Source organism: Phytophthora parasitica, assembly GCF_000247585.1.
Source record: "Phytophthora parasitica INRA-310 unplaced genomic scaffold supercont2.4, whole genome shotgun sequence".
Lineage (NCBI taxonomy): Eukaryota > Oomycota > Peronosporomycetes > Peronosporales > Peronosporaceae > Phytophthora > Phytophthora nicotianae.
The window spans coordinates 2,488,173-2,508,947 of record NW_008648990.1 but is presented as its reverse complement, the minus strand read 5'-3'; the positions used below and the strand labels follow the sequence as shown (position 1 = coordinate 2,508,947).

Below are 20,775 nucleotides of genomic sequence, written 5' to 3'. Positions count from 1 at the left end.
GGAACTGCACACGAGCGCAACGGGAGCGAGAATCCTTGTTGCAGTAGGGAGCAACAACTCGATGCTGCAGGAGACTTGTCTTGCAGGCGCAGAAAGACGCGCGCCATGCCGGCGGGCTTGCTTGAAGATCCATCGGACGTAACCAGGCTGCGCTTCGTAAGCCGAAGTGATCCTTCACTTCATCGCTGCGCTGTGAACGGACACTGCATCCGCTGGCTGCAGTGGCAGTGGCGGCCGGGCGACCCGTTTCTGCTTCTAATGTCACGTCGACAGTCTTGCACCTTGAAGTAGTTGGCGCGCGTGAACATGACGCCTCGAGGCTCGAGGTGATGGCAACTCGACAACTACGAGGCTCGACCCGGAACTTCTGGGTCAGGAGAACCCAGACGTGACTGCATGGAGCGTGATACCGGTCCCACACTCACTTCCTCGATGCTTCCCGCGAGCGGCACCTCGGCCCTCGGCTACCCGAGGTCACTTTCCGATTCTCCCCAAGCCGAGCAGCACCATCTTCACCTTTCATCCCTGCTTAAGTCGCGATGGCTCACTTGTCCGACAGCGGCTACACCAAAGATAAGGACGGCTATGTCGGCGTCCAAGACGCGGACGTGGCCATGATGCCGGCGCCCGTCGCCAAACCGTACCAGGTCAAGTCGCCGTTGCTGCGCGAGTGCATGGCCGAATTCATCGGCACCATGGTGCTCATCATGTTCGGCGACGGCGTCGTGGCCCAAGTCGTGTTAAGTGAGAACACTAAGGGTGAATACATTAACATCAACTTGTGCTGGGGTCTCGGCGTGCTCTTCGGAATCCATGCGTCCGGCGGCGTCTCAGGTGCGCACCTGAACCCGGCCGTGACCACGACTCTGGCCATCTTCGGCCGCCTCGAGTGGCGCAAGGTGATCCCGTACATCATCGCTCAAGTCCTAGGTGCGTTCGTGGCGGCCTTCATCGTCTGGGCAGTCTACTGCCCCATGTTCAACACCATCGACCCCGAGAAGGAGACGACCCAGGGCGTCTTCGCCACGTATCCGTTCAGCAACGACGTGCCGGTCGGAACCTGTTTCCTGACTGAGGTAGTGGGAACGGCCTTGCTTTTGGGCGGTATCTTCGCCCTTGGTGATGAACTCAACAAGCCCGCCAGTCCATACAGCCAGCCGACCGCTGTGGCCCTCTTGGTGGTGGCCATCGGTATGGCGTTCGGCATGAACTCTGGCTACGCCATCAACCCGGCACGTGACTTCGGCCCGCGCCTCTTCTCGCTGTGTGCTGGCTGGGGTTCGCGCGTCTTCACTATGCGTGACCACTACTTCTGGGTGCCGATCGTCGGGCCGCTGCTCGGAGGAGCTATTGGCGGCGGCGTGTACATTGGACTGGTAGAACACCACCACCCGCGCGACTACAAGCACCCGCTCGAAGGCTAAGCGTTCCTGTCCTCGTCGTGGGTTGTTGAGCGGTATCCTATATAGGATAGGAGGTGGTTGTGCAAGCCTGGCCATGGTAGCCACGTAGTCTTGCATACCCCTCGTTCTTATAAACGTTTCTTCATTTTGACATTCTACTTGATCTTTGGGGATAATTTATTCTGATCCTGCGTCGTTCTGCGTACTGGTTGTTGGTAGGGTGTGCCGGTGGCCTCAGTCGATTAAAGTTTTGACTCGGCAAGTTTTCGATGCTCCATCTCCATCGAGAACTCGAAGTGGTCTCTTCATTCTCTTCGTTGCCTAGGCACAGTAATCACAGGCGGAAGTGAAGGTGATGGCGATCGTAGTCATTGCATCGTCCTGGCTACAGTCCACGTTCACAAACCCTCGACGATCATATTTGACACGCCGACAGCGTTTGGAATAGTCGTCAGCTTCAACTTGTCGATCTGATAGGACCTATCATACTACTAGTAGGTGGCATCTACGGCTTGGATCCACTTTGCTGCCTTCCAGCGTAGAGATCACGCTACTTGAAGTACACTATGTATCGCAGGGCCATCGTTGAGGACTGGCTGCTGAGATGCCGCTCGCCTTGGTCTCACTTTGCAAATTGAAGCGAATCTCTAAAGCTCGACAGCTTCACCCACCGAAAGCTAACCAAGATGGCGACGTACGAACTGGACACCACCGGCAAAGTCGAGAACGGCTACGTCGGTCTACAAGAGCCCGAGGTTGAAATGCCGCCAGATCCCGTCAAACCGTTCCAGGTTAAGTCGTCGCTGCTGCGCGAATGCTTGGCAGAGTTTATCGGCACTATGGTGCTCGTCATGTTTGGCGACGGCGTCGTCGCCCAAGTGGTTCTCAGCGAAAATACCAAGGGCGAGTACATTAATATCAACCTTTGCTGGGGGCTCGGTGTTCTGTTCGGCATCCACGTCTCGGGTGGCGTGTCCGGGGCGCACATCAACCCGGCCGTGACGATCACGCTCGCACTGTACGGGCGATTCGAATGGCGCAAGGTGATCCCGTACATCATCGCGCAGATCTTGGGCGCATTCGTGGCTGCGTTCCTGGTGTGGGCGGTCTACTGCCCCATGTTTAGCACCATTGACCCCAGCAAGGATTCGACCGAGAGCGTCTTTGCCACTTACCCGTACAGCAACGATGTACCGGTCGGCACCTGTTTCCTGACGGAAGTGGTAGGTACGGCATTGCTACTGGGCGGCATCTTCGCCATCGGAGATGAGCTCAACAAGCCCGCTAGTCCGTACAGCCAACCCGGAGCAGTGGCACTGCTGGTCGTGGCGATTGGCATGGCGTTCGGCATGAATTCAGGCTATGCCATTAACCCGGCACGCGACTTCGGCCCGCGCCTCTTCTCGCTGTGTGCCGGCTGGGGCTCGCGCGTCTTCACCTTGCGCGATCACTACTTTTGGGTCCCGATCGTCGGCCCCCTTCTGGGCGGCGCGATCGGCGGCGGTATCTACGTTGGTCTCGTGGAGCATCATCACCCGCGTGACTACATACATCCGCTCGACAACTAAGGTCGGCCGTGTATCTTCATTTACTGTAGCTCTCTTACCCAGCTCATTCTCTTTAATGAATGTCGCTTGTGCTTCTCGCTCTATCCAGCAAACGTTACCATGCCCTGCAGACTGCAGATACATGTATGTCGCCGAGTGCTGTGGCTGTGCTCACAGATCGGCGTATGCCACGCCGGCGCCGTCAGCAGCTGTACTGGTGGTCTCGTCACTTTTCTATCTCAAGGTCAGGCCATCAATTGTCCACCTTGGCACGCGTTCACGAAGAGGACAGATCACTTCAAGTACGCGCTGGCATGACATACTGTAGGACTTCTTTGGAAGGAGACTCAACGCAGCGTTGACGACAAGTTACAACTGTATACAAACTCGCATTGACCATGTAGTGCTGTTAAAGTATCCACAGCAGCCATGAGTTGACCAGGCACAATGATGCCGGGGTCCAACTGACCTGTTTACATATTCAACTTGCCGGTGGACCTGTATTCGGACGCTAATCAAAACTGAAGCAGTGTACACCTCTCGAGCGCAGACCGGCGGTAAAGTGTCGAGACCGCCGACATGCATGACTGGAGTGCAGAGATCCAATATTAACGCCACCAATGCAGTTGTTGATCAAGCTCCTGTGGACGACGCTCACGGCATCTCCTGCATCGCTTTGGCAGATGGCGAGGCGGCTGACGGCTCATCCTTGACGGATTGACTGCGCTGCACTGCGCTTGACCGGCAGACAACATGACTGAGGCTGCAGCTGGCGCAGAAACTCTCGCCGGTTTGCTCACGCGTCTCCATTTTCGCCGCAAACCGAGCCAGTCTATGTTGGATTTCCCATTCACAAAGGATAAAGAAGACGTGCCGAGTGGTTGAAGTTCAAGCGATTCGTGTGTTGTCAACAACTTCAGCCCACTCGCTCCGCCGCCCAAGGCCGCCGAGCGGGTTGCTCACTTTCCGATTCGCAGTGTCGGCCACAGGGCTCCTTTCGTCCGCGTTTACTAACCTCTGTTTAATCAAGTGTTACCGTCATGTCGGGCAACGACGACAAGATCGAGAGCGGCTACGTCGGCGTGCAGGAACCAGACGTGCTCATGAGTCTCGAGCCCGCCAAGCCGTTCCAAGTCAAATCGCCTCTTTTCCGCGAGTGTCTGGCCGAGTTCCTTGGCACGATGGTCATGATCATGTTCGGTGATGGTGTCGTGGCCCAGGTCGTGCTCAGCGAAGGTACCAAAGGCGAGTACATCAACATCAACTTGTGCTGGGGTCTCGGTGTGCTCTTCGGCATCCACATTTCGGGTGGCGTCTCCGGTGCGCACCTGAACCCGGCCGTGACAACCACTCTGGCGTGGTTCGGCCGCATGGAGTGGAAGAAGGTCCCGTACTACGTCATTTCGCAGATTCTCGGCGCCTTCACAGCGGCGTTCATTGTCTGGGTAGTGTACTACCCGATGTTCAACGTGATCGACCCCGAGAAGACGTCGACGCAGGGCGTGTTCGCCACCTACCCGTACAGTAACGACGTCCCAGTTGGCACCTGTTTCCTTACTGAGGTGGTGGGCACGGCGCTGCTCATGGGCTGCATCTTCGCTATCGGTGACGAGCTCAACAAGCCTGCTAACCCATACACCCAACCTGGTGCAGTGGCTCTGCTGGTTGTGGCCATCGGTATGGCTTTCGGTATGAATTCTGGTTACGCTATCAACCCTGCGCGTGACTTCGGCCCTCGTTTCTTCTCTTGGATCGCTGGCTGGGGGTCGGAGGTGTTCGAGCTGCGTGACTCGTACTTCTGGGTGCCTATTGTGGGCCCGTTGCTCGGCGGACCCATTGGCGCTGGCATTTACGTTGGCCTCATCGAGCACCACCACCCGCGTGAGTACAAGCACCCGCTTGAGAACCAGTAAAACGTTGACGCAGAGTAGCTAGGATGGTGGAGACAGTTGTATAGTAGTGTTGATCTCCACAGTTTATGAAAGCTATAATCATGTTACGTTACCCCATCGCTTGTCTGTCGACTAGTCCAATGGCTGATGTGATCATTGTTTTCTTGTCCCTGTTGCGTTACGCTGCATAACTTACACTAGCTGAGATGAAGAACGTGAATCGGAGCACAATTTAGTCTTGGCTAAAATGGAAGTGAAGCGTATTATCGTGGCGTTTCTAGCGGCGGCAGATCAAGTGCTGTCAAGCTACCGATGGGCTCCGTATGACCACTGTCGTGGACTCTTACCGTGAGCAGATGTCAAAGGCAATACCGTTCTATCCAAGGCAGCAGACTTGCTAACCTTTCAGGCCCAGAAAAATGAATGATCATCTGTAAAACCGAGCAGGTGGAAGTGTGTCGGATGGTAGCGCTATCAAGAGGAAGGGAGGCTGCAACCAGACTTCGTGAGGCCTACCGTGCTGCCTTGACGGCTCACTACGGCCACACGGTGAGATCGTACAAGCTGGCTGCAATGCCTTCGAGTGTTGCAGTGGGAGAGTGGTTTTGCCTCGCCCTCACTTGTCATTTTACGGCGGTCTCCACAGCTCGCCTTATTTACTGCCTCCATAAGAAGACCAGCAAGCCTGCACCACCTCCAAGCGATGATTCGCGACAGTATGGACAAGATGGAAGCGATGCTTCGAGGTAGCATGAGCAAGATGGACAGCAACTACCTAGCCGAACCGGACGTGGCTATGATGTCGACGGAGCCGGCGCCAGCCGCAGCGTACCAAGCTAAGTCTCCGTTATTTCGGGAGTGTATGGCCGAGTTCCTCGGTATGCTAGTCTTCATGTCGTTCGGCACGGGCGTCGTCGCTCAGGTCGTGTTGAGCGAGGGATCGAAAGGTGACTTCCTCAGCATCAACTTGTGCTGGGGGCTCGGAGTTCTCTTTGGAATCCACGTCTGCGGTGGCGTCTCCGGTGCGCACTTGAACCCCGCCGTGACTGTGTCGTTGGCGCTGTTCCGCCGGTTCAAGTGGAGGAAAGTCCCGTTCTACGTGGCAGCTCAACTCCTGGGGGCTTTTGTAGCGTCGGCTATTGTCTGCATGGTGTATGCCCCGCTGATCAGCGCCACCGACCCGCACAAGATGGAAACGCAGGGCATTTTTGCTACATATCCGTACAGTGACGACGTTCCCACCGGCACGTGCTTCCTGACGGAAGTCGTGGGCACTGCGCTGCTCGTTGGCTGCCTGTTTGCCATTGGTGACGAGATGAACAAGCCTGCGAGTCCTTACTCACAGCCTGGAGCGGTGGCTCTTTTGGTGGCAGCCATCGGAATGGCATTCGGTATGAACACCGGATACGCTATCAATCCGGCTAGGGACCTCGGTCCGCGTCTGTTTTCGCTGTGTGCTGGATGGGGAACGATGGTATTCACCCTGAGTGACTCGTACTTTTGGGTGCCGATCATAGCCCCGATGCTAGGAGGCCCCATTGGCGCCGGCATGTATATCGTCCTGGTGGAGCAGCATCATCCCGTGGAGTACGGTCACCCACGTGCGTAAATGTTATGTAGCGTAGACACCTATAAAGTCTAGTAAAGTTGTGTTCTTTGTTCTTTGAGTTGAAAGACTTTGTTGCGCTTCGCGTTGGCCTACGCGGCAGGTAAATTTGCAGGAGCAAGTGTCGTTGAAGTTCATGTATGAGTGTAGTAGTGAGCCGCAATGTGTGTGAGCACTTATTGTTAAGCATCATTGATTGAGCAGGGGCGTCGCCCTTGCAGCGTTGAAGTTCAACCGGTGACTTCTGAAGATCGCAAGAGCTCCGACCCGATAGTGAACATAGTTCACCACTAACTTATCCGGATGCGTGACCTGCATTTCATTTCATTGCTGCCCGTCGACTCGACAATCCCGGCGTTTGAGCTGCTTTTGCGCTGTGTTGCTCAGAGCGATCAGCTCACACAGCTCGCAAAGACGCTTGTGAATGCTTATAGACACCTCGTTGTGTACCTCCGAGTCGGAGTCCGACATTGGCCATTGTGATCGTGAAGAGCTGCAAGCTAGCTTCAAGCTCTAAAAACTGTTGACTCGACACTTTTGGCTGGACGTCGGCAGCCACAGCTTCAACGCAGATGCCGTTCATCATTGATGACTTGATCGTCGCTGGTTTAACGTGGTGACCACCCGCCAGGTGAAGATGAATGAGACGAATGATAGCTGTAAGCGCGTTAGATGCATGTACTAGTAAAATAGAGCTTTGGATTCTTCATGTTAGCAACTGCAAACGCAGGAAACAATTCAACTTTTTTACATGCATTGGCCGTAGCCTTCACGTTCTGAAAGCTGGTCAACATATTCAATGCCTTAGAAGTGGAACTGCTCGCCGTGCTTGCGCACCACGGTCGCCTTCTGCGGGTGGTGGTGGCCAACTAGCGCCACGTACACGAGTCCGCCGAGCGCGCCGCCGACGGTGGGACCCACGATCGGCACCCAGAAGTAGTAGTGGTTGAGCGAGAACACGTGCGAGCCCCACCCAGCCGTCAGCATCATGAGACGCGGGCCAAAGTCGCGCGCCGGGTTGATGGCACAGCCGGTGTTGACGCTGAAGGCCATGCCGATGCCGACGACCAGCAGAGCCACGGCGCTGGGCGCACTGAACGGGCTGGCCGGACGGTTGTGCTGGTCCAGCACGGCAAAGATGCCGCCTACTAGCAATGCCGTCGCGAACATCTCGGTTAAGAACGCGATGAAGTTGGATACGTACTCGTTCGGGTACGTCGCGAAGATGGCGTGCGTCGTCTCGCGTTCCGGGTCGGCGACGTTGAGCAGCGGCCGATACAGCACGTAGATGAACAGAGCAGCCAGATACGCGGCCAGCGTCTGGGCGGCCACGTAACCAGGCACTTTCCTCCACGGGAGCATTCCGAATAGCGCCGCGGTGGTCGTAATGGCCGGGTTTAGGTGCGATCCCGAGACGCCGCCGCCGATGTGGATGCCGAAGAGCACGCCGATGCCCCAGCCGAACACGATCTGCGTGAAGTCGCCGTATTTGCTCTCGGTTAGGATAGACTGGCACGTCGCGCCCAGGCCGAAGCTCATCATGACGAAGACGGCCACGAACTCAGCGCAGATCTCGCGCACGTGCGGGTTCTTGAGTGCGAAGCGGCTCGGGTTGACAGCGGGGCCTCCGCCATTTACCGCGGCTTCGTGAGCCTCGAGATCCACGTAGCCGTGCTCGGTCTTGTCTGCGTGTGAAGGAGTAGCCATCGTAGAGCTTGAGTGCTTGACTGGAAAGTGTCGGAGCGCTCGAAGGTGAATCGAGAAATGAACTTCCTGCTCTTGGAGCTGCCAGCGGCAGACAAGGAGCCTTAATCCTACTACACCCTCGTTTGACAGATTAATAGCCTTACCACCAGTAGCAATCGGTCAGAGACCATGTTGAAGTTCAATGGCTCTGTAGAGGTCCATTGGTCTAGCACTGCAACGGCGACTTCCCTCATTTTATTCTCATAATGAGAATCTCATTTCACCAGCTCAACTTCAAGGCACGCCCTAAGATGTGGGATCTCGTCGGGCTTACAGAACAGCAGCCATAGTCACATTGAGCTTCGTGAAGAAGGTTGCGCGGGTGCCAGCACAACGCTAGCAATACCACAAAGCACATTCGTCAAGCAGTGCTCGTTCTTCGTGGTGGCAAAGACGTCGCTCTCCGAGTCCAAGCAGCTCCATGTGGACATTCATGATCGGCGATGCATGCCAGGGTGCTTTCCTGCTGGGTACCGCCCCACCCAGACGTTGACTTTCACTCCAAGCATAAAGTCACAGCTTGGCATTATCAAGCAGCGAGTGGTGGTGAAAGAGCTGCCTGCCGCGAAGATGCTGGACGATGTAGGCAGTCGAGCGTGCAGCGCCTGAGCCTGCACCACTGCAGGCGCTTGAAGAGATTTCGGATCACTGTGAATGGCGCGCGTCGCCCACGCTCAGGCTCACTGCAACTTGCCATCATCCACGTTGAAGCTGCCATTGCACCCCTTCACGGCGTAGATCGCCATTGCGATACCAGTCGTCGGCTCGAAAACTGTTGACGTTGACAATTCCGGCGGCACTACGGTAAGAGGACGTCCTCCTGTCCGAGGCATATCGGTACATGTAGCTGACACGAGGCATGACTTCAACATCCGCTCGAAATGGCTTCATCTTTCGCCGCAGCATGTAAACCGCATTGGACTTCAAATCAAGCCCCAACGCCATGCCCAGAGCACCATCATTCCAGCCGCCATCGCGACCAAGCAGCCACCGAAAAGTGTTGACTCGACAGTTTCTCATCCGACTCAAGCTGCTGTTCAGCGTCTCCTTCACGTGATGCAAAAGTCCCCGTAATCAAAAGCGCCAACGTCTCCCCCCATAAACGAGCGATATGATGGGCTCCATTCGTGCAGGGCATCGTTGACGCGGTCGAGCCTCGCTTGCAATTAAGAGCGGGTCTGCGCTCACAGCCTGCCCTTACGGCTCACAGCCTGCCCTTACGGTCCACGACAGCTCACTGCCAACTGCATGTTACCCGTAGCAGCGGAAGCTGTTGTTCTGGGCACTTGTGCGCGAGAAGGAAAGAGTGAAAGTATATTTGAGGAGTTTTAGCTGGATTCTTCAATAATGTCGACTCGACACTTCCATAAAATCCATGGGGGTCTGGCTTCCGGTCGCCTGCACGTAGGCTGGCTTTTACATCAATGTCCAACAGAAGCATTCGCCTTGGGATCCCAATCACACCGCTCCGCTGCATTCTCTTGTTTTTCTTTCGCTGATCATAAGGTGTTCTTGTCTAGTCACGTCTAGTGTCCAATACACCTTTCACTCCTAATTGGGGGAAACGGGGGCTCTATTCTGGGTCAGCTCTGACTTGGGTACACCACACCAAATTGTGTAATTAGTGTGTTGTCTTCATCAAAGCCGCAAAAAGCTCACCTCACCCAGTTCGGGAGCCATGTCCCGCCACCGCAACGTACGCAACCGCGCTTACTCGTACGAGGACGAAGGCAAGCATATCACATCCACCTTTGTCTGCTTTACGATATCCCTCACCACCACTTTCTCTGTCCTCAGATTATGACGAATACTACGACGACTACGAACCCACTTCACCCAACAGTACGAAAACAAATCCTGCCACAAAATATCCTAAAATAGTGCCACATTTACTAACACTTTTTACCATAACCAACACTATCACTCATGTAGACGAGTTCATGTACCGCAGGGACTCTCCCAGTCGCCAGCGCTCCGTTTTCTCCTTCGTCCAACAAGAAGAGACCGAGTATCAGACTCAGGAATCCACCACTGACCCAGGAGATGCCGAGATCCTGGAAGCCATGATACCGCAAGTCCAACAAGCCGTGGGCAGTAGATTTTCAGCCCATCAGATCACTCAGGAGCTCCGTAGTGCCAACTACGACGTGGATAAGACCGTAGTGGCTCTACTAGAAAAAGGTAAAGCTCCAGCCGCAGCCGGTGGCGTGTTACCATTGCAGATCCAGATCCCCCGCCTGGAGACTGTAGCTCTAGCCATTGGCAACGAGGAGAAACAAGAGCCCAAACCTAAAAAAGAGATTGTCATGCCTGCTCCTGCTAAGGGCAAAGCGACGGCTATTGGAGCCATGCCATCAACGCCTAAAGAAGAGAAGAAGCCTCGCATATCTGCAGCTGATGCAGCCAATGCCGCCCCAGTGATCTCTCGGGCACATACGCAGTTCACTCCAGCGGAGAAGAAGGCGTTCGAACGCGCAGAGTTAAAGACGCAGGAGCAGGCTGTTAAACTGGAGGAAGAGGCTCGTACTGGAGGCAAGACGAAGATCAGTATGGTCGTAATTGGACATGTGGATGCAGGCAAGAGCACCATTACTGGTCATTTACTGTACAAGCTCGGGTATGTGAGCAAAAGACTGATGCACAAGTACGAGAAGGAGTCGCGAGAGGCCGGTAAGTCTTCCTTTGCGTATGCCTGGGTCATGGATGCAGACGACGAGGAACGATCACGTGGCGTCACTATGGACGTGGGTACGAGTCACTTTGAGACGGACACCAAGCATGTGACGCTGCTGGATGCACCAGGCCACCGGGATTTTATCCCAAAGATGATTGCAGGAGCTGCACAGGCAGATGTCGCCGTGTTGGTCGTACCAGCGGTGACTGGCGAATTCGAGGCTGCGTTCGAAAACTCTGGACAGACCAAGGAGCATACACTACTAGTGCGAAGTCTCGGTGTCTCACAGATGGTTGTGGCAGTCAACAAGATGGATATGGTCAACTGGGATAAGGAGCGCTTTGACAACATCGTCACGTCGCTCTCCATGTTCCTTCAGGGTGCGGGATTCCGTCCCAAAAACTTACGTTTCGTTCCTCTCAGTGGGATGACTGGTGCTAATTTAGAGAAGACGGGAGGAGTGAAGGAGTGCTCGTGGTATTCAGGGCCTTCACTTGTTGAGGCTATTGGTTAGTCGCAAGATATTGTGAATGTTTAACGTCTGTCTGACGTTGAATCTATGAATTGCAGACACCTTTGCTCCCCCTCAGCGCCAGATCTCGAAGCCGTTCCGGATGACCGTCTCAGACGTATCCAAGTCCATGAGTCTGGGTCAAACGATCTCTGGTCGCGTGTATGCTGGTGCCGCTGCGGTCGGCGACTCGGTAAGTTATTTTGCATGGAAGTTTTTTTACGCTGTAATTTATCCGAAATATTTTGCAGTTTCTGTTGATGCCCATCGGACTCACTCTGACAGTAAAAGGTGAGCAGTTAGAGCTTAGATTAACGCACATAGTTACAGTGCTCATCAATTGAATGACTAGGAATGGAGCAAGACGGCAAGTCGTGTACACTTGCTCGCGCTGGAGACACCATCGAGATGGGAGTCACCGGGATCGATCCGTCGGCATTGACGTAAGCTTGATCTTGTCCTGTATTTTATGCCACTCGATGTTAACTTGTATGTGTTTTACAGTACTGGCAGCATTCTGTGCTCCATCGCGTCGCCTGTGCAGCTCGCAAAGAAGTTCGAGGCTAAGATCATGACCATGCCGGCAGTGGAGGTGCCGCTGGTGAAGGGGACGTACGTGACGATCCACATGCACAATGTGGACGAACCCGTGAACATCACTCGGTTGGTGAGCATGCTGAGCAAGACTGGAGAGGTAGAGAAGAAGAAACCGCGTTGTATCACTCGGGAGCGCTCGGCCGTGGTGCAAATCACGTGTCACCGCAAGATCTGCCTCGAGGAGTTCGCAAACTACCGCCAGCTGGGACGCTTCACACTGCGCGATCGCGGCAAAACCCTGGCGGCTGGCATTATCACGCAGATCATCGCTTAGGTGTGGATAATCACCCTGCCTTAAACTGTCAAAGACACCATAGATACAGGATAAGATACAGGATAAGAGAGGTAACCTGTATTCGTTCCAAGTGATGGACACGTCGTCTACTCCTTGAGCTCGGCGAGTTCTCCGTCCTCCTGCAGCTGCTGCACGATGTCCAGTCCGCCGATCAGCTCGCCGTTGACGTAAAGCTGCGGGAACGTGGGCCAGTTGGAGTACTTCTTGAGTCCCTGACGCACACTGTCGTCCGTTAAGATGTCAAAGTAGTCGTACTTGAAGCCCTCAGCGTCCAGGATATCCACAAGCTTGCGGCTGAATCCACACTGCGGCTGCTGGGGCGTTCCCTTGATGAAGATCATGACGCGCGCGCGGTTGATCAGTTGCTCGTATTTGTTCTCCTTCTTGGTCTTCTTCTCCACTCCAAGCTGCTCACTGAGGTCTCCATCCTCCGCCATCTCGTTGAGGATATCCAGTCCACCAATGAGTTTGCCCTTAACGTACAGCTGTGGATATGTAGGCCAGTTGGAGAACTTCTTAAGACCTTGACGAACCTGCTCGTCACTCAAGATATCGAACGAACTGAAGGCGATCTGGTGGTCGCGTAGGAGTTTGACTGTCTTCTTGCTAAAACCACACTTGGGCTCCGACGGTGTGCCCTTCATGAAGAGTAGTACAGGAGCTGAGTTGACGAGTGCACGGAGACTCTCTTGGAAGGCAGCTTCAGCCTCTTCGACGTTCTTAGTGAGTCCCAGTTGCTCGACGATGGATCCCTCGGACTTCATCTCCTTGACGATGTCCAGACCGCCAATTAGCGAGCCGTTCACGTAAAGTTGCGGGTAAGTAGGCCAGTTGGAGAACTGCTTGAGTCCTTGGCGCACTTCGTCGTCATTCAGGATGTCAAAGGTGCCGAATTGGATCTTTTCCTCGTTCAAGAGAGCCACCATCTGGCGACTAAAGCCGCACTTGGGCTCCGTGGGGTTGCCCTTCATGAAGAGCATGACCGGTGACGCGCTGATGAGCTTCTTGAGGCGGTATTGGAGCGCGTCATCAAGCGGTTTGGGGGCTTCTTCGGCCGTGGACGTGGACGTGGAGCTGCTCTTGGCCACGCTCTTGCTTAGCACGTCCACGCGCTTGGCTAGTTCGGCCACATTGGCGCCCTCGAGTTTGTCCAGCACGGCACGGCCCTGGGCGATGACGAAGGTGGGCACTACGGCGATTTGGAAACGCTCCGAGAGTTCGGGAAGCTCCTCGGCCGCCACCTTGAGGAAGCGGATGCGCGGGTGCAGCGTCGCCAGTTGACGCACCACCACGTCCAGCTGCCCATTGGGGCGACAGGCCTCGTGGAATTCGGCCCAGAAGAAGCTCACGGACAGCGTCGACTCGCGCGCAGTCGCCTCGTCGAACTGTGCCGCGCTCTGGACGCTCACTACGCTGCCAGTCACTGCTGCCATTGTCACTTGGTGGCTCGAGAAGACTTTTGTAATAAGTCTTTTTTAAAATTGTAAAAAGCTCTCAAAATGAAGGCAACTACAGGCAATCCTCTTTGGAGTAGTATTCCAAATTGTTATACCGGTTCCCGCTACTTAAGGAGGTTGGAGAGGTCTCTTTGCTGACCGTCAGCTTACAAGCAAGTCAAAATTACCTCTAACCTCCAGATTGTACTTAGTGACGCGACTATCAGTATCAAGAGGTACTTAACTAAAGATAGTGTCCATTTGATGATCGGTGTTCGAATTAGTCCAGCAACGACACCTTTCGGCCCTGCTTCAACCCAATTTCTCTCGAAACGCGCTCCAGAGTCTGAAACCCGCCCATTGCTCGAAGCGGCACACTCACCTCGTCAGCATGAAGAAAGAGCGTGGTCATCTACTGTAATCGACATAGCAGGCCAGCAGTGTAGCCATAAGGATCCGGGTACCATTGTAATGGTACAACTCTAGATAGTGATTCCTCCGGATAGTACTAAAAGGTGGCAACCGACGGTATCACTACAAAGAGGATTGTCTGAATTTCAAAAAGAGATCAAAATCAAACCTAAAAAATGACTGTATGAGATCGATGTTAGATAAAAGCGGGAAAAATAACGCAAAAAACACTTTTTAAACTTTTTTTACAATAAAAATATGTGAGGGCCGTTCGTGAAAAGGTACCGCTGGAGTTATACCCGGCCAAGACGCAGAAAACTAACATGGTTAGAGCAGCAAGTGCAATGGTGGAACCTTATAATGGTGAAGATGAATTATGTATCTATAAAAATATGCAGTAGGTTTCCTGCCCAAGGTACCGGTGGTCCCCTGCTCCTTCCTTAACCACAAGCCATAGTGACAATAAGTATTATCCGACTAACGGTATCAAATACAAAATCGATACGCTACTACCAAACGTGCCTAGATAGTCCACTTTCTTTTAACTCTTTATACCTTAGCTATTTTAACTATATACACTTTCAAAAGGTGTAAAGGAGGTAACTCTAATTACTTTTTTGCTAAAAAGCAATTTTTTTTAAACAAAGCTAAGGTCCGTTCTCAACCGAAGCGTTTTTCGGACGCATGCGTGCTTAACAACCACTTTGCGATTTGATTGGCTGTGCAATCGGCCCATAGGCAGCACGTTTTGTTCGAGTTTTAGCCAATCAAAGACCTCCCCTAACCAAACAGTTTTACTCTCCCTTTAACCTCCAAGGTAGCAGTGTTTTACAGGAAAGATCGCAACAACAATGGCTCTGTATCCCCAAAGATCTCCAAGTGGACCTGAGCGAGAGAGACGATGCATCCCTGCTGCGCGCCAACGCCGCAGCCTGAGGTCCACCGATTTTTTTCGTACGGCTCCCACACAAGATGCCCCTCCGCGATTAAACCACTTTTACCAGCAGGGCGTCCCCGCCTTGTCGCTCAATCTGCGTGCTTTGACCATAGCCCTTTTCGTGGCATTCAACCCCACCACGAAAGGCATGGCGTACTTCAGCCTCGAATAAGATCGGTAGAGATGGCGACGGTGGCGAAAGACGTCCGAGCTCGTCAGCGAGATTCCTCGCTACGGGTGGAGAGAACTTCCAATGCAAAGAATCAGAACCCACCGAGGGAGCGACAGTTTGCTGAACCTGGGGAAGTGCATGCATCTGATGAGGAGGCTCCTGAGACGAGGGGATCCTGGTTTTCCATCGCCGCGCTCGTTAATTACCAGTAGTTTGGTAGCGGTTTAGCGCCAGGCTAGAACTGCTAGAACACTACATGACTAGCTATTATTCTGCCAATGATAGTCAAGTATTTTGAATTGCGATGTTTAGGGTACGCATGCAACGCATGCGTCCCTCTGACGCCTCGGTTGAGAACGGGCCTAAGAGATCTCAAACTGAATATATCATGGTTGAGCGAAGGTTGTTTAAGGATCGACGACAATTGCGCATGGCCCAATTAATGTTGGTGGGGCTGTCCACCAAGCTTTCAGCTGGCCTCCCAGGATAAAATTCAACGTTTTAGCCGATTCGACCGACATGTAGTAACCAAGTAACTAGTAACCAAATCCCTCGTAACAAAAAAATGTTTGTAATAATACAGTACCAAGATGAAAGGTAAACTCAAGAATCTGCTGGCAATCAGTCAAAACAAAAAAGTCCAGCAAAATATTTTACCGCCTCTGACAGTAACATAATTTGCTGGACTTACACTTTTCGTACTCATCTCAAGTTGTCTGCACTGTTATGCTTGATACGTAAGCGTGCATACCAGTAAGCTGAATTTACATAGCAACGCGTTGGATTTCTTCCCTCCCGTGTTCCATACTGCTCACTACGTTGTGGAAACGGTTTGGCTTTTATTTTGACAGCGTGAGACTGCTATGTTTTGTTTTGGCGTGCTAAAGAATCAGCCCACTTTCATACCAATGACGAGAGCCTAATACTGTAATAGCTCGTGTATTAACAATTGTTACCTAAATTTCGAGATTCTTAGGGCTGGAGGCACAACTCTATTTCATAAAAAAAGATAAGTTGGTATCGCAAAACTGCAGTCCAATTTTTCAATTTTTTCAAGACACTCCACTCGAAAGCTTTGCGTCAGGGGCATTAATGTAGTTTGTCCAGCACACATCGTAGAGTATCCCTGACGGAATAAGCTTGACTTGAGCCGCCCATACTCAATGATCAAGCTACGCCTTGGTCACATTGGATTCACACGGTTCACAATAGTACCATTTCAGAAAGCAAAGTGTAGAAGTGGATTCTAGAACCTAACCAATAACGAAATTTAGAACACCCTTCTTTTCATCGTTTGAGGATTAGCATTTTAGAGCATTTTCAAGCGCGAGTCCAGAATCTGGACTCCAGATATGTTCATCAGCCGGTGTCTATACTTTGTGGCGATAACGATGGACACTCCATGACTTCAATTACCCCCTGCCACAGCCTCGATAGTATGAGTTATTCGCGCAATTGGTGTCGATTCGAGGATTTTTGGGTCGAGTCATCTTGGCGTTCGCTTCGGCGCTGGCTTGGCCCACACAGAGCGCAATGGCGAGAATTGTAGCCTTGACGATCTTCATGCTGACTTCGTGCTTCAGTCTGGCGCTTTATGTGCTTCTTCGGTTGGGGCAGATGAAGAAATGAGCATTGACAAGTACGAAAAAACAATGTTTCGTGATGGGAAGGAGTTTATCCACCGAAATACGATTGAGATTGTACGTGGACTTGCGCCATGATTTTTCCCAGTCGCACCCACTACCACCTTATAACCTTGTATATTCGATAAGGTTAAATGCATCTGTGGCGCTAATCCCTTCAGTTCATCATCAAAGTCTCTATAATAATATTGATCAAGGACAATAACGAGGGAGAGTGCGGGTATTCTGCATGTATATGTTCTGTAGAAACCTCACTATACCTGTAATCATCTGCGGGGTCTCGGCATGCTCGTAATCAACTTCACCAGAACTCCAGTATTATAATGCCTAAGTGCATGTTGGTCTCGCAATTGCGCAGCAATTTGGGCACGTCGACTTCCTCCTCTAGTTGAAACAGATGAGGAAACACAGCCTGCATCGTCGCCGCTGAAATAGTGAACATGACAATATATATTCACTCTACACAAAACTCAACCTCCTACGTAACAAACAAAACAGGTTTTGAAACCTTAAAAAAAATGTTGCATGAACGTTGAGCTTACAAGCGTACAAGCTCGGATGGGATGCTCAAATTGCATCGAATGCAGTGTAGTCCTATCCTTGGCACACACGACTTTTCCACTCATGTAGCTGTGGTAGAGCCTGGCTTCTGTCCCCAATTGATGACTAGCTATAGCGTGAGATTAAATTTTTAAATGACGCCAATAAAACGTCTCCGACACATGTTGAAGCGGAACGCAGTCGATCTCGATATCTATTCATACGCAAACCTATTGGACAATTTGTTAATCGTAAAGTAAAAATAATGCTTTGAAGAACTGCAGTGAACGAAAATTAGTGCAAGTGTTATGATGAGGATCTTACCATAGAAAGGAACGCGTTAAATTTTACACAACATTTTTAAAGAAGAGATGAAGGACGCAGTCGTGAACATCCAGGCGATACCAGTGTATCCAAGATTTAGGCTTTTATTAAACTTAAAATCTTTACGAGGCTTGTGAACAGCCACGATATCAGTAACTGCTATCACTTGAATCGCTTGAGGAGGAGCTACAATGGACCGGTCAAGTCTCGCACAGCGACGAAAACAGATAAGAGAGAAGGAGAACGACATCAGCAAAACCAATTCTAGCGAGAAAGCAATTAAGAAGAACAAAATTGTCAAGGGAAAAGAAACAACGCGCAGCATCGCGAACAAAGACCCACCGAGCGCAACGACATTGCGAAAAGGTGAATATGAGCCGCAATCGGTAGTACCAAGTAACACCAATTCGCCTCAGGCGCCATTTCCATCGCCACTGAAAGGAAACTTTAGCTCAAAGCCAGTAAAAGTGACGACTGCTTACAATCCTGAGATCAATGCTGAGCTCGTGGTGCATAAGCTTCTACAGAGGTCGCAATTTCGTGATGTGGAGGAGTATCTTCAGTCGGTAACAAAACCTGATCTTTTCCAGCAAGCACTTGTGGTGGCAACACACGTTCAGGAGGTAAAGAAAGTCAACTGCATCACTGCTGGGAATGTAGCATGACTTAGAGTTCTTGTCGTATAGCTAAAGAAAAAACACGCGGAGGATTTGGAAACCCTTGATCAAGAGCTTGATCAGTATCAAGAAAAATATCGCTCTGTGACTAGTAATTTGGCTGAACGAAAGCAGATATACGAAGAGCAAGAGGTAACTGAAGAAACTACGGGATATTAACGATGACCTTGTAAAATCTCACATGAACGATCGGCGCGTGTGTGTGTGAATAGAAAGAAAAGACCGAACTTTGTGAGCGTTTGGAGCGTGCAAAAGAGGAGATTCAATCCCTCGTCAGCACGATTCGGTAGGGAGAAACGTTTGGGCATATAGAAAAATTGGTTAATAGCTAACCAATGAATTTAGTGAACACAAAAATAAGTTCAAGTCACTGGAGCAAACTAAGCAGGAACAAGTTCAAATAATCGAAGAAATGTCAGAAATCCGGAGACGACAAGAGGAGCAACTGAATGTGGTCGAAAAGGAGAATGAACAAGTTTTACGCTTTGCAAAGGAGCTTCAGGAACAGGTACAAAAAATTGGATGGTACCTGATTTAGACAAGACTATTTCGAATAACTAACCTTTTTTTATTACGATTCGTATTGTACACGTAGCATACCAAACTGCAAGCTCAAATGGTAGGAGATACACATTGTTGTTGGTGTCGGGTACATGTAGCATGTAGTTCTTACGTTTCGCAACGATATCCAACAGACGATGATTGAACGAGATTGCAAGAGATTTGAAGCCGAGCTGCAAGAAGAGCAAGAAACAAACTCTAAGTTGACGGTGAAAATTGAGCAGAAAGATCAAATGTACGTCACAAATTCATTCTAGCCCATTCGACTAGACATATTTGATTGTTTATCACCGCTATACAGCTTGGAGTGGATGTCGAGCGAGCTGGAAGACGCTCGAACCCAAATGTCGACGCTGCAAGGCCAAATTCAGGTGCGGGGGTTGCATTATCGTTTTCCCGAGTAAAGTATAAAGATTGTGAGACATTTTACTAGTTGGAGACGATCTCGAGACATTCTGTCACTCAAGAGCGCGATCGCCTACAGCAGCAGTATCAAATGGACCGACAAGACTGGAAATCTACTCAGGTACTACACATATCAATGCAGCCAGTACAACGATGCCTTGACTCACGGGGAAGTTGTCTGTAGGAGCACCGATACACGTTGGAGAAGAGAAAAGCAGACGAATTCCGGAAGATGGATCTCGAACTTCGACGCTTGTCACAGGCTCTTTCACGAATGCGAATTGAATGGGAAAGTGAGAAGTCCCAGCGGGAGAAATCGGAGGACAGGTTGCAGGAGCTAGAGATTTTCTTCGATGTATGTCATGTTGATACTGAACCACTCCATTATGAACTGCACGATGACGATTATTTTTATGGTGGCTAATGCAGGAGACTAAAGTACACACACAAGCGATGGAAGAAGAGGTTCAGCAATTGAAGGCGCAGCTCAACGGTGTGAAATGAGGGCACGATAACAGAGCTCATTATTTCTTACATTGTGTAATCTTTGCTGAGTACAGAGGAGAAAGAGGCTCGGACAAGCAAGGACCATGCTCTTCAGATTGCCCATCGGTGCTGAAATCTTTTTTATGTTTGTCGGTTAGCCGTTTAAATTGAAAGTGAGTGTTGCAGGGATCTTCAGGCGCTGCAGAAGAACTGCCAAGATCAAGAAAACGCGAAATTGGACGCTCAGAGTGAAGTGGCATCTCTCATTCAGCGGTACGTTAAGCTTTCCTTTTGAATCGTTGGGTGTGGTGGACATGACGAGTGACATCCGCACAGAATGAAGATAATTCGTCGCGATCATCTAGCGCTACTCCATCGCGTCGAAGCGCCAAGTCAATTAGGCGCACATAGGCACACCAAGATACAGACTAATGAGTTCGAATACTGAAGTACAGTACAAATTTGAATCATGTTAAACATGCATGTACATGTACCACGCGTCTCCATCCCAAGCAGAGTGGGTGCTTATCTTTGCATTTTCGAGGGTACAGTAGCCGCGTGTCCTTGTATTCTCGCCTACGACCAAAACCAACGGCTCGGAGGCGTATCTAGTAGATAATCTACCACGTAGAGATGGTTTTGGATTGGAAGAGTAAAGAACGTTTTAAATGTACTAAAAAGTTTTAAACAGTTTAGAAGTGTGCAAAAGTCCAAAACGCAGTGCACCAAGTATCTTTGAAAGCTGCCGCGAACCCATTGACGCCTTGACTAGACGCTTCATCATGGCGACATCTCAAGGCGCTGCGACCGACATTCCAGCGAACACATCGCCCATACCTCCTTCTCATGCACTGTGGGATGCTTCATCGCCACGACGGGCGATGCGTTCGCCCACCTCACGGAGATCTAATC

General features: G+C 51.3%; 11 protein-coding genes across 12 annotated transcripts; 6 read left to right on the top strand and 5 right to left on the bottom strand.

Moving 5' to 3' along the window:
• Positions 1-539: 539 nt before the first annotated feature.
• Positions 540-3,060, top strand: PPTG_21368 (hypothetical protein; the record flags this gene model as incomplete). The annotated part of the gene is made up of 2 exons (XM_008896622.1): positions 540-899; positions 2,447-3,060. The coding sequence occupies 2 exons, from the start codon at positions 540-542 to the stop codon at positions 2,969-2,971; spliced, it is 885 nt and encodes a 294-aa protein (XP_008894870.1). The 3' UTR covers positions 2,972-3,060.
• A 930-nt stretch (positions 3,061-3,990) lies between these two features.
• On the top strand, positions 3,991-4,989 carry PPTG_03679 (hypothetical protein; the record flags this gene model as incomplete). The annotated part of the gene is made up of 1 exon (XM_008896364.1): positions 3,991-4,989. One exon carries the CDS (start codon positions 3,991-3,993, stop codon positions 4,861-4,863), a length of 873 nt encoding a protein of 290 aa, XP_008894612.1. The 3' UTR covers positions 4,864-4,989.
• A 484-nt stretch (positions 4,990-5,473) lies between these two features.
• PPTG_03678 (hypothetical protein) lies at positions 5,474-6,509 on the top strand. Its single transcript, XM_008896363.1, has one exon. It carries the CDS (start codon positions 5,546-5,548, stop codon positions 6,449-6,451), a length of 906 nt encoding a protein of 301 aa, XP_008894611.1. The 5' UTR covers positions 5,474-5,545; the 3' UTR covers positions 6,452-6,509.
• A 263-nt stretch (positions 6,510-6,772) lies between these two features.
• PPTG_21367 (hypothetical protein) lies at positions 6,773-6,919 on the bottom strand (the record flags this gene model as incomplete). The annotated part of the gene is made up of 1 exon (XM_008896621.1): positions 6,773-6,919. One exon carries the CDS (start codon positions 6,917-6,919, stop codon positions 6,773-6,775), a length of 147 nt encoding a protein of 48 aa, XP_008894869.1.
• Positions 6,920-7,252: 333 nt separating this feature from the next.
• Positions 7,253-8,155, bottom strand: PPTG_03677 (hypothetical protein; the record flags this gene model as incomplete). Its single annotated transcript, XM_008896362.1, has 1 exon — positions 7,253-8,155. One exon carries the CDS (start codon positions 8,153-8,155, stop codon positions 7,253-7,255), a length of 903 nt encoding a protein of 300 aa, XP_008894610.1.
• A 470-nt stretch (positions 8,156-8,625) lies between these two features.
• On the bottom strand, positions 8,626-9,100 carry PPTG_21366 (hypothetical protein; the record flags this gene model as incomplete). The annotated part of the gene is made up of 2 exons (XM_008896620.1): positions 8,626-8,805; positions 8,918-9,100. The coding sequence occupies 2 exons, from the start codon at positions 9,098-9,100 to the stop codon at positions 8,626-8,628; spliced, it is 363 nt and encodes a 120-aa protein (XP_008894868.1).
• A 469-nt stretch (positions 9,101-9,569) lies between these two features.
• Positions 9,570-12,250, top strand: PPTG_03676 (translation elongation factor Tu; the record flags this gene model as incomplete). The annotated part of the gene is made up of 7 exons (XM_008896361.1): positions 9,570-9,598; positions 9,820-9,890; positions 10,127-11,377; positions 11,439-11,572; positions 11,631-11,670; positions 11,732-11,822; positions 11,884-12,250. The coding sequence occupies 7 exons, from the start codon at positions 9,570-9,572 to the stop codon at positions 12,248-12,250; spliced, it is 1,983 nt and encodes a 660-aa protein (XP_008894609.1).
• PPTG_03675 (Grx4 family monothiol glutaredoxin) lies at positions 11,595-13,787 on the bottom strand. The gene has a single exon (XM_008896360.1). The coding sequence runs from the start codon at positions 13,702-13,704 to the stop codon at positions 12,358-12,360; it is 1,347 nt and encodes a 448-aa protein (XP_008894608.1). The 5' UTR covers positions 13,705-13,787; the 3' UTR covers positions 11,595-12,357.
• Positions 13,788-14,822: 1,035 nt separating this feature from the next.
• PPTG_21365 (hypothetical protein) lies at positions 14,823-15,707 on the top strand. The gene has a single exon (XM_008896619.1). It carries the CDS (start codon positions 15,020-15,022, stop codon positions 15,437-15,439), a length of 420 nt encoding a protein of 139 aa, XP_008894867.1. The 5' UTR covers positions 14,823-15,019; the 3' UTR covers positions 15,440-15,707.
• A 1,464-nt stretch (positions 15,708-17,171) lies between these two features.
• On the bottom strand, positions 17,172-17,496 carry PPTG_21364 (hypothetical protein; the record flags this gene model as incomplete). The annotated part of the gene is made up of 2 exons (XM_008896618.1): positions 17,172-17,296; positions 17,421-17,496. The coding sequence occupies 2 exons, from the start codon at positions 17,494-17,496 to the stop codon at positions 17,172-17,174; spliced, it is 201 nt and encodes a 66-aa protein (XP_008894866.1).
• A 429-nt stretch (positions 17,497-17,925) lies between these two features.
• PPTG_21363 lies at positions 17,926-20,310 on the top strand (the record flags this gene model as incomplete). Of its 2 annotated transcripts, XM_008896616.1 has the most annotated exons (10): positions 17,926-18,357; positions 18,421-18,543; positions 18,624-18,697; positions 18,757-18,919; positions 19,007-19,030; positions 19,107-19,207; positions 19,274-19,343; positions 19,406-19,498; positions 19,562-19,732; positions 19,807-20,310. In XM_008896616.1, 10 exons carry the CDS (start codon positions 17,926-17,928, stop codon positions 19,879-19,881), a joined length of 1,326 nt encoding a protein of 441 aa, XP_008894864.1. In that variant the 3' UTR covers positions 19,882-20,310. The 2 variants fall into 2 exon arrangements, with proteins under 2 accessions (XP_008894864.1, XP_008894865.1); XM_008896617.1 differs by having other exon boundaries at positions 19,562-20,310.
• Positions 20,311-20,775: the final 465 nt, after the last annotated feature.

Coding starts and splice junctions, on each gene's coding strand:
- PPTG_03678 (XM_008896363.1), top strand. CDS start 5,546: ATGATTCGCGACAGTATGGACAAGATGGAAGCGATGCTTCGAGGTAGC.
- PPTG_03675 (XM_008896360.1), bottom strand. CDS start 13,704: ATGGCAGCAGTGACTGGCAGCGTAGTGAGCGTCCAGAGCGCGGCACAG.
- PPTG_21365 (XM_008896619.1), top strand. CDS start 15,020: ATGCATCCCTGCTGCGCGCCAACGCCGCAGCCTGAGGTCCACCGATTT.